General features: G+C 34.6%; 1 protein-coding gene across 1 annotated transcript in view; it reads left to right on the top strand.

Moving 5' to 3' along the window:
• Window positions 1-2,112: 2,112 nt before the first annotated feature.
• The window catches only part of LOC120636238 (DNA-binding protein D-ETS-3), a 118,715-nt gene continuing 108,125 nt past the window's right edge, over window positions 2,113-12,702 (top strand). The window contains exons 1-2 of the mRNA XM_039907614.1: window positions 2,113-2,225; window positions 9,104-9,474. Of these exons, the coding sequence (XP_039763548.1) occupies window positions 2,221-2,225; window positions 9,104-9,474 (376 nt within the window). The 5' untranslated portion in view covers window positions 2,113-2,220. The remainder of the gene's footprint in view (window positions 2,226-9,103; window positions 9,475-12,702) is intronic.

Raw genomic sequence — 12,702 nt, 5'->3', positions numbered from 1 at the left:
TTTCTTCCTTTCTTCCTTGTATGCCACGACTGGGTTTTCCGTAGGGTTGACACACCAAAACCTTGGGACTTTAACTTCCATCGGTTCTCCGAGACATCGCCTACTTCAGCTCACCGAGCTAGATACGCCAGTGACTTAGGTTATTTCTTATTTGATCATGCAGAAGTACTACGAAAGTAGGTCCCCACCGCCTTCTAAGTTTCGCTGAGTTTTCTTATAGGCTTTAATTACTTAATGAATACGTTCGGGAGCCAGAAGTTTTCGTAATAATCAGTAACCTATAACTAACAGTCCCTTAGTGGACTTAAGGCCTCTCCCAACGGGGTTTGCCCATACTCAACACGCTTGGTAGGCGGTGAGGGATTGCAGTAAAAGGTAGTAGTAGCACGCCGCTGCCTCGAGGGAGAACCGTTATCCTTAATCAACTCGTACGACACCCGCGGGAAGAGAAGGCTCGGTGAAAACTGTACGCTGATCTTAAGAAACTAAGGTATTGAGAGACTTAAAAAAATTTGTTCTAAGTATCTTATTACCTAATGTAGATACCTACCGAAATTTTACATGCTTATATATTTTATAACAAAAGAATGATAAAACCATATATTATATATTCCCTTCCATTCGTTCCGCACCTCAAACAGTTGAGATATTATAAAGGTAGGGTAAGTAATTCTGGTTTTTATGAAATCTAGCACCCTAGCATATAAATTACAACAAAATTAAAAAAAAATGAAGCATAACAATATGAATATTAGAAGTAAAAATAAACTTTTTGTGGAGTTTACTAGGGTACATAGAACAAAAGATACCATTGCTCTTTTAAAACACTTTAAAAAAAGAGGAAGTTCTCAATTGAACCTGTAGATTGGTTTCGTCGATGCACAAGCGGTACGGTACCCTCTTGTTTAGAGCAATTTTAAGCGATTATTTTACACTTGAGATAAACAACTGTCAGGATTGTCTCTCTGATGTTTGGCATAAGCTAATTATGATTTTCTATAATAAAGTCAGTAAAATTATTACAAATTTCACAAAAGGCTTGCGTTTAGACGAATCTCGTGATCTTCTGCCAAACTGCAGTGTATTAAACGTGTGGATATTTTTGTATTGTACACAACAGTACAGTTGTTGTGTTGTTTGTGTGAACACTTTTGTTAGTAGTAACACTTTGCAGTCGCGTTGCTACTGCTCTCGCTACTGCAAATTTGACGTAATAATCCTTTTGGATCACCTAATCAGATGGAAGCAAATCCCTCAATTAGTGCAATAGTTTAGTAAACAACTAACTAAGTATAATATGCTTATAAGGTGTTTTTAAAAACTTGCTTTTAGGGCTTATCTTGAATGTTCCCATACAAAAGTATTTCAAAATTGTTATCGATAACAAAAGATATCTCTGACGAAGGATATCATAGAAGTGTATGAGAGATGAGCTACGCTGCTATGTGATAAGGCCACCTATTATATTTTCTTTTGTTTTTGTTTTCCTTGTAAATTTGTAATAAAGTTTTCCTTAACTTCATGTGGTACAGTAGTCACCGATCAATTCACGTTATAATTTTTAATTAAATGTACCTAAAAAAGACATAGAATGTGCACTTGCCTAAGGCGATAAACGTTCACACCAAGGCCGCGGGAAGATCCGCGTTTGGCGTAAACACATACGGGGTTGCTTGATAGAGCCGTGCGCACTAACAAATTGTAGCTCAGTTAGGAAAGTATCCGCAACTCTGTGGTCAAACTGAGCGGCAAATATAAATTGGTTATCCGACACATTTCCCTTACGCCGGATGCAATCAATTTGAATGCTACGGCGCGCGACGCAAGCGCTGTACAGTCGTCGGAAGGACATCATAACGATATCATCATATCCTTTTCTAGAAATACAAAAAAAAAGAAAAATAAATATTCAGAGGCTGCGTTCGGACACACCGACGTAGTTGAATGACGGTCAAAATTAGGCGCTAGGTACGAAACGTAGTGAATAGTGATCGGTGAAAACTTTTCAACAAACTATGGTGATCTTGTGCTTATATCAATCAAGCTCGTTCTAAATGGTTTCGGAAAAGGAGACACACTAAAGGGGGATCGTTGAAAATTTGGTTGGGCTTATTAATAATGGCATGTGGTATCACTGAAATGTGATACCACTTGCTAAACGTCACCACGGAAAAGAATAAGAAAGACCCAAAGCGACCCAAACGTAAAAGAATCTCCGACATGAGGTAAGACTACACGGTTTTATATGCATATCAAGTCATACGCTTTCATCTTCCCTTTGAATGAATTGCCTCATTGGTCTAGTTAGCATATTCAAATACGCATAACGTACTACACAGACGTAATACAACGTTATTAGTAAATAAATAAATAAATATACTACGACAATACATACATCGCCATCTAGTCCCAAAGTAAGCGTAGTTTGTGTAATGAGTACTTAGATAACTGATGAATAATTTTAAGAATAATATACAGACATACTTATAATATACAACGTATACCCAACCCGCTTCGCCGGGCTAGATTATGCTTTATTTTATTTAAACAATAAACTTACATCATTAAATTTTTAATTTAAGTCCCATAATATATTAAATCATTTATTCTCTTCTCGAGCGGGTGAAGATCATTATCTACACCCATGTACACCCAACAATAGAATATCATGATAGTAAATAAAAGCTGTATTTGACAGTTTGACAGTTCAAAAATAGGAGTCGGTCGTCACCAAACTTTACAGGATTACTCGCCAGGTCAATCCGGCCGTTTCGGAGCCTATACAGTGCATACCCACACACTTTCTCTTTTATATATATAGATAGATAGATAGATAGATAGATAAACACCAGGCACTGAAAAACATTCGTGTTCATCACACAATCATTGTCCAGTTGTGGGAATCGAACCCACGGCCACGACACTCAGAAAGCAGGGCCGCTGCCCAATGCGCCAATCGGCCGTCAGTTCTGGATAGTCAGTGCAATAAAATTTGGTATTGGGTCCGTTGTGCGCCTACCACTAACACTAGCTGGTACAAGATAGCCGGAGCAGCGTGATGAGTTCTATAACCCTCCATATCTAATCTCCATAAAAGCCTCTCACCTGTAAGGTCATTACAGGGTTTTATGGAGAGGGTAATTCGACCTGCATTATAGTTGCAAAATGGCAGTTCTGTCGCCGTTTTGCGGTTAGCATAACTGCATCGAAACTGGAACCTTGCAGCTAGTTGCAGCAATCGTTGTGCACTATAAAACCAAATTTCATCAAAAAAATATCAGCCTTTTTTGCATGAATAGGATTTCGCTTTACAATTAAGTTCTTATGCCTATATTATCTCCATTCAAATATCCAGTCAATCTGATGACGTGCCAAAGAGGGCAAACCGACACTTTTACATTTATTTTAATAGTAGAGAGAGTCGGAAATTATTATTTTGGTTTAACAAATTCACCAATTTGAGTATGTGTTTGAGAAATATGTTTCATTAATCAAAAAATACATATCTAATGTCAACCACTCTGGCGCAGTGGTGAACTCTCACACGAACAATAACATATAACTGAACGGTCCCGGGTTCCTGTCAGGGAAAATTTGAGAGTATCCAAATTCCAAATTTTTCTCTCGTCTGGAAGTTACCAAGGACGGGTCGCCAAGCGATTTAGCGTTACGGTACGATATCGCAGTTTAATATTACTGCTAATTGCTATACCTCTAACCGATTAGCCTTCTACCATCTCAGACTGCAATGCACTAGCATGTGAGATTGATGTCAAGGGCTAACGTACAACTATAACACCACTTAAAAATAATCATAGGAGAGAGGGATTTAGATTTTGTCGTTTCATTTGGCTCTAATGCGATTTGGTTGGTCCTAACGTTATATTCTCGGGAATATAATATAATATATCTACTTATTAATTACGGTTTAACGTTTAGGCGGTTACTGTGAAACGTCAATTAAATTAGTAAATACTTCTTAGCTTGATTTGGGAATCGAACCCAAGATCACGAAACCCGTATTCAAACAAAATAATAGATTTTGCTAATCAATAGCCCAACGAGGCATACGATATTACGATAGATAGTCTTTACTGCACTTTAGGTGTAGTCCTGAAATTATTTAGACGCGATAACTTCTTAATTACATGTCCGATTGCAATAAATTAAAAAGTATTTTATTGCTAAATAAATACCCTTGATGATAAAACGATTTATTTGAATTAGTGTTAATACTGCGATACTAATGTGAATCACTTTTGTTTCTACGGGCGATCTTTTAAAATTCAAGAACATAAAAGCTGCAATTGCGAATTAACTATGATAGTTAGATATATTTTGTAGGTAATAATGAGCACTTGAATTATGTAATACATAATATTTATGTATCATCAATAGCGTTCTCAGCACACGCCAAATAATAAATTCTCAAAAAAAATTTTGCTACTTTGGTTTACATTATTGCAATTTTATTTATTTATTTATACTCTTTATTTGCACACAAATAAAAATACAAAAAAAGAATAAAAGAAAACACAGACAGAAGAAGTATACAAAAGGCGGCCTTATCGCTTTGTAGCGATCTCTTCCAGGCAACCTTAGGATAAGGAAAACAAAAGGATAACATACTGCAGGTTGTACATATTAAAAAAAAATACATACTAATATAACTACATACTAATACTTAAACTAGCTAACTAACTAATTTTCTTAGGGATCTCCATTTTTTTTCTAAATAGATCTTTCTTTTAACGAAGAAATGGTTAAAATCGGACCAGTACTTTGAGAGTCAATTGGGTACAAACAAACAAACAAAAGACTTTCCTCTTTATAATATTAATATTATAGATAATATAACTTTTCTGAAATAAACGTAGCCTAAGTTACTCCTTATTACATCAGCTAGCTGCCAATAAAAGTCCCGTCAAAATCGGTCCAGCTATTTCAGAGATTTGCCGGAACAAACAGACAGACAGACAGGAATAGCAATAAAATATATTTTTGTGTATGTACCGTATATATATTCATATACATGTAGTGAAAAGCGGTTATTTCAATATTAGAAACAGACAATACAATTTATTACATTATATGTATAGCTGCATAAATTTTCTAGCACTATTGATTATTAGTTTTAAATAAATAGGATAAGAGATAAAATGAGAACCTTGTTCTTTTATGAAGTTGGCTAAAGTGTACGTAATTAAAATTGCAATTTGTACTACCCGGATGCACCGTTGAATGATCACGTAAATATATCCTATTAACAGGTAATACTTACTAACCACCAACCAACCTGTAATAAATTTTATTATAGGTTGGTTGTTGGTTCACTTTATGACGTATAATTTTTATAATGACTCAATAAAACGTAGTTGAGCAACTACTGTCATCTTCAACTTGCATTTGGCGCATGCGTTAGAACAAATTGCAATTCCATTTGAATAAAACAAGACAAAGTCCATTTTTCCTTACTATGTAGTCTCATTACTTTGAGAGTTTAGAATGATCAAAAAATAATGAAAGCATACATTTTTTGAGTACCCCTCCGGCAAAGTCGTGAGTGCTGTGTCATAATAGTGAGGGTTACAGGGTCCGCACTACGGCAGGGACAATTTTGAACTTCAATATTTCTGAATATTCTTTGGTCTGGTCTGGTGGGAGAATACGGCTGCGGCTAGTTACCAGCTACTAACAAAACTGTGCCCCCAAGCGATTTACAGTTCTGGTAGGATGCTGGGCATAGAATTGAATTATTATACACCCACACCGTTGAAGAAAACCTATACACCTCTAATTATTCGACTTAACGTATAATTAAAATTACTTTTAATGTTTAAGTTTTGGTTTATTTAAACACACTTGTTTTGTTTTCTGTATTTTAAACATTACTTTGAATTTGAGCAGGTCGTACTCTGGATGGCGCGTAATTAGTGAATAGGTTCACACTTTCATAAATTTTATTCCGCATTTTTGTAGCACTATGGTATAGTGACTATGCTATCATAGGTCCAAAACGTTTCCAACATCAAACTGTACACTCAAACACCAAAATAAGCTGACTTGGTAGTCTAGGCTAGGGTCGGCCACTTCAAAGACTCGTTCTTGGGCGTCGGGAGTAGAATTACGCATTGACTTTTTTTCATTTGTTGTGTTGTTTTGTTAAACAAATAAATTTATATATTTAAGCATAAAATAACTTTCAAAATGGGATGGAAACTATTTCATCAAATGCACTTTATGCCACCGTACCTTTAGATTAAAAACAAGAAAGTTTAAAAAATTAAATTAATGATAGAAAATTAAACTCACGGTACACATTTATAACACACATATAAAATGTTACCAAAACTATACGCATACATAGTTATAAACAAAAATATAAAGTTAATTTAAGTCAAGCGTACACAAAGGTATGTCGTAATGCATGCGTTGTTGTTGTTATTTATTTGTTTATGTTTATACTTTTAAAAGTTTATAAGGTTTATATTAACATACAAATAATTAACTGTAAATAATTTATAAGAATGACTTTTTTACATTTTAATGCATAACCTGTAGTACCAATAGTTGAATATTTTCTATGTGACTCATTCCAATAAAAAGAGCAAGTTTTTATGCATGTATCTACAGTTGGTTGTCCATTATAAATAAATAAATAATATATAAATTCCATTGATGCATGCTATACGATCGATGATTCAAAAGTTCCAAACGCAATACGAAAATGAAATAATCAATTGTTAACATTCTGGACACCTGTCTGCTGTACAGAATTGTTGTGAACTACGTAAAAGCCAGTTTAAACATAATAGTCATGCTATTACAAGAATAAATCCAGGAAGGCAATTTATTTCCCCTACCCGTTATTGGGCACTCCTATATACTATAAGTAGTAGTAACTATTTGTATACAGGTGCACTGAGTGTCAGACTTATAACTTATCGCGTATTACAATATCTTCATCCTCAGCCAAGGCCTCTTCTCTCAAAAGTCATAATAGATTTAGGCTAGGATCTACGGAGCGTACCTACCTACTTACTTTAGTTTCTTTTCATTTATTTTGTAGTTAGACGTTAGGAAAATACACTATATCGATCTTAGATCTGGAAAACACAGCGCACTGTTGGTTTACCTACAACACTACACTGTGTCGAGTCGCTGGGAGCCGATGAAAATAAGCGAGCCAGAACTCGAATTTAGAACTCTCTGTACAAGACCTACGTCCAGTTGTGGACGGCTTTGAAGTGTTAGCCTTAGATTTAAAGGTTAACGCGCCACGGTGTTCTAATATGGGTTTCCGGGCTTACAACTTCTGACCCACTTATTTATAAAAGACGTGTAGTGTTGGAGTAGTTACGCTGTGTTTTGTTACGTTGAGACTTTTGATAGGTGCTGTCAGATTACGCTACGTTTATTAACAAGGAGTACATGACGGTTATTATTGATATAACTAGTAGGTACCTAAGGCTTAACTGAGCTGTACAAACCACGAGGATCGAGCTTAAATCACCTAGGTAAAATTTGTTTGCTATTTTGGGATTTTTTTAAAGAAATAATCATAATAATGTTTGACTTACGGCGAGTGCTTAATTTACATGTTGTGGCTGTTTACATATAAATATCGGTGCGATTTGATAAATGCCAAGTGTATTCAAGTTGTAGATTTGATGGGTGGCGCGATGGCAATCACGCCCAATCAAATAAATAATGCCCTTTGATTATCTTAGAATGAATAAGATTATTTAATGTTCGTAGTTATGGTTTAGTGATGATTAAGATGATGTAAATAATTTTACACATTTTTTTAATTTTACTTTATTTACACGACAAATAACATTTAAGATATGACTTTGACATTGCGAGTAGGTGATTCAATTCAATAATAATCCAAATACCTTCCGTTTATTGTTTGACAATTATTGTCAGTGATACAGTTAATCATAAACTGAATTCCTCCTGCTTCTTATTTATGTTTACCTTGTAGCGTTTACACTTGTGATCTACGTGCAAATTTGACCGACAAAAACAACAGAATTAAAAAAAAAATACTTTTATTACATACTATTTATTGCAAGAATTGTAAGTGATTTGTTGATAGGTTACTACGTAAAGGAGTTCCATCTAAAGTTGCAAAATAGAAAATTGGTGCTAATCATCTGCGTATAGAGCAGTATTAATTTAATGTTATTGACGATTTGTATCAGAAATAAACTGTAATTTCAAAATAATACTTAAGTGATGGTAGTGAGCTTAGGGGGCTTTAAACCCGGACCCAAAAACAAAGGAGTGTTATTACTTGTCTGTGTGTGGGTATGTGTCTGTCAGTTGCATCGTATTTCCCGATCATCTATATTTTTTCACAACTCCCTCAAAATGTGTATCAAATAAAAGAGCTTGTCTAGTAGAATACTATCGCAACCACAAAATGGCGAATCACATTTTTTCTTCACAATTCCCTCAATATACTTAGGTATGTAATGAAATGGCTTGAAGTATGATAACCTAATCCTACACTACATTGAAAGTCGGAGGTTTTTAAATTTTCAATATATAAATATTATTTACTATTTTCTCTTATCGTTACATGAAAAAAAATTGTTATGCAAATATTTATACCACATGTAAGAACCGGTGTTAAACTTTTAGCAATAAAGATTAAAATATCAAAGAACTGGGCCCGAGTCCAACTTATGTACGTCCTCCGGTTTTTACAAGTCGCTTGAAATTTGAGTCAATACTTTATTACCTCTGCATATCTAACAATCAAATTGCTATCCACTCGTACCTGTGTTTTTTGTCAGCAAAATAATTCAATATTTTCGGCTAAAAGTAGGTACAATATAAAAAATATGCAATATCGAAGTTATTTTGTTATTTTAATCCATAAAAACCTAAGTAACTGAACCGAATTTAACCTTTTGAAATAAAAGAGAACTTTACAAATGAATTCATAAGTGTCAAAGGTCTTAGATAAAAATATAAAATAAAAATACAACTGAATTGAAAACCTTTCGATGACGTTTGTTACATTTGCGCCATGTTTACGCTTTCAATATTGACTTAAATTTTACGCTGTTGCTTATCCATGTTTTATTTTCAGGATCGACGTACGTGGTGTAAAGTTGGCCTCTGCTCTCCGCAGCGGAGTTAAAGCAGCGATGTATGAAAGTAGCTGCTCATATGGGGGAGGTCTTGAACTCAAACGGAGCGCACTAAAAGAAGACCCATGGCCTACAGCAGAATGGCCACCTTACTGTTTACCTCAATCAACGTTCGAGCAACTGAAACAGAGTGTGGAAAAAGCCAAGGCGGCTTTACAAGACAGATCAGGTCTTTTGGGTACAGCGACGGCGTTCGGTGACTTTTATGGAGGGCAACTGGGCCAAGACACAACCGGCACGAATCTAGGTTTCATACGGGCGCGGAAAGATGATTCCATGATTGGATCTATGGACAAAATTAAAGGATTAGGTGAGATATTAATCTTTATATTTCTTTCTTCATTACTCCAGGGCCTTGATTCTCAATGACGTGCAAATCTTATCACATCCCGTATTTAATTTTTGACATCAATTAAATATTTCTAACAACTTACCACAATAAGTTAATAAGAGTGGTTGCCATTTCGAGCAAGCTTTTAAAACATGCACTTTGAATAGTATTTGAGACTATATATAGATTGTTACGAATCAAGAACATAATAGAAAATCAATGATATATATATACAAATATATATATATATATATGTATATATATATATACATATGTATAAAAAAAATATACTATTTTTTTATTATACCTGTAAAAAACCTATTAGGAATGTGCAAACAAAAATTTCATACAATATCCTGTTTGACCTTAAGAACCCACCAACCCAACAACCCCACTTTAAAACTTCAACCTCCCATTTAGTGCCCGTTTTAGTACAAAGTCTGAAAAAATCTTTTGTTTTTCTTATAAGAATGAATTACTATGAACGTTTAGGCATAGTTAGTCTACACAATTTTGTATTCTAAAAGTTGGTCTAAATCTAAAATTCTAGGTGTACTTTAGATTTAGGCCAACTTTCAGACAGACAAAACGAGTGACATTATTATGTTACAGAGATATTTATTCATATGACATGGTATGAAATCGATTGTGCGATTGCAAAAGGTATAAGACACTGTATTGGCATACACATAGAGTTGTTTTTCCCTCGCCCGGTGGTTAAACTCTTTCAGATTAATCCTAGGGAGGCTGTAGGTACAGGAGGCTAGGTGGGGACTTTCTTGTTCAGATAACAATCACTCTCAAGGAAGCGAGGGGGCGTACGGGATTTACCCTACGGTTGCCATGGCGACGCGCCCGCCCACTCCTCCTGTATCATCGCCTATAAATACTAGTTGCAAAAATAAAATTTTATTATCTCCATTCAGTTCATTATTTCGAGACTTACTAGGGGTTCGTTTGGCCGGGGCTTAACGAGGGCTATGGTTTAAGGAGCTAATTTTTATCGATGCATTTAAAATTACTTACAAGTGGTTTATGCAAATAAATCAGTGTTGCTAAATAAAAAAAGCTAAGTACTAATACAATAAAATGTAATTCCTTTCGTCGGCACATACTTAAATATGCACATCATCTCAACATCTTCTTAACAACCCATTTAACAGCCCACTACTGGGTACGGGTCTCCTCCCACAATAAGAAGGGTTTAGGCCGTAGTCCACCATGCTAGAGTGCGGAATGGTGGACTCCAAACGCCTTTGAGCATATTATAGGGAGCTCTCAGGCATGCATTTCTTTTTTAAAACGCACATAACTTAGAAAAATTAGAGAGAGGTACGTGCTGGAATTTGGATTTCGGCCCCCCGAAAGTGAAACTAAAGTCCTAATCACTAGGCTATCCCAATGCCTATCCCTATACCTACTTACTTACTAATATTATAAATGTCAATGTAAGTTTGTTTGTTACGCTTTCACGCAAAAACTACTCAACCGATACTCATGGAACTTTGTACACATATTCTTGAAAGTGTTAGAAGTAATATAGGATGCTTTTTATCCCGACATTAAGCTCGGTTCCTTTGGGAGAGGGGATGACGATTTAAGGTGTTTGACGATTTCATACCATAACTCCGACAAATTATAACCGATTTAAATAATTATTTTTGTACTATAGAGGTTATAATATGTGTTTAATTTTGCCCAAACTGTGGTTTGAGATACAGGACAGAACTCCTCAGCGGACAGTAGCAAACCCCTCATTTAAGGCTTAGCGATACTGAATACTTAATTTTTTTTTTTGAAACTACATCTAAATTGAATGCCACAGCAAAAAACAAAATCAAACGCAGACGAAGTCGCGGGCAACAGCTAGTTTAATATATTAATATGCACAATTAACATTAATTTTAACTTACTAAGGAGTGTTTGTTTTTTGCTTTTAATTTGGATTTAAACACCTTGAAATCATAACTTATAGTCATTATTTCAAAGTACTAGTAGTAGTTTGAGACGTGATAAGTATTATAAAACACGTAGGCAATGATATTTGAAGAACAAGTATCGTTGCATACGACTGATGTTTAGTGACGATACAGTCATTCAGAAGACGTAGTTTATTGAAACCATACCTACCTTTAATCAGCTTCCATGGCTAATCATCAGCCAATTAACATTTAACGGCCGTCGCATAGGAGGGAGGGTTTATAGAGCAAGGACCCACCACGCTTCTCTAATTGTCGTACTGATTCTGTGAAATATACGATTTTACACCGGACTATGAAGCTAAACTTGATATGAAATGATTCATTGAATGTGCATGGGAACCTTTTTAAATAATGTCGTATAGAATAAACTACAAAAAATAACTATTAAAGTAGTTAAATGGGTCTCGTTTCGATGTCAATTAAAAAATATATCCATATTTTTTGAAATATTTACGTTGAATGAGAGGAAAATCTTTTATACTAAAATGAGAAAGGTCTAGGTGACAAAAGGGTTGGTAGACAATAAAACCCCGAAGCAAGAAAACAATGAACTATTTTTACAAGAGTAAAGGTTTTATTTTATGTAAATTTTCACAAGATGACATTTTTGTCGTGGATAATGTAGATTTTGAAATACTGCTATTTATTTTTGTAGATATTGTTTTTATTTAGACCTAAATAAGTTATTCTAATCCGTAAATTGTATTTTAATAATATAAGATTTACAATCCAACTTGTACAAGTTTCTTTTCTCAGAGGTTCTTAAGCAGAATGAAGTATTTTTATATTTGAGAAAACAATCAAGTAGACAAATGTTTTTGGTAATTTATATATTATATTTTCAATTTACCAAAGCTACAACAGATATATGGTATAATTAAAAAAAGGAAGAAGAAGAAACACTTTATTGCACGTATAACATACAGGAAAAGAATCAGTAAGGAGTATACAGTACACAATGTAGACATGCATAGGCGGCCTTATTGCTGCAAGCAATCTCTTACAGGCAACTTTTGTAGATAGGACTTACAGCAAGAGAACATACAAATACATAGATAATTTAAAGGAATTTGTATAATAATTCCAAAGGGACCTGAGTTTAGAATTATGTTACAAACTCTACCATACCGTTGTTTATGGATTGGACCTTGACTTCAAAATATGTGTATAATATATATTCTTTAAAACTGCTTAATCCAGGTTATGGTTCACATAACTAGTTATC

Source organism: Pararge aegeria, chromosome Z (genome assembly GCF_905163445.1).
Source record: "Pararge aegeria chromosome Z, ilParAegt1.1, whole genome shotgun sequence".
NCBI classification, from domain to species: Eukaryota; Metazoa; Arthropoda; class Insecta; order Lepidoptera; family Nymphalidae; genus Pararge; species Pararge aegeria.
This window is presented reverse-complemented; position numbering and strand designations above follow the sequence as displayed.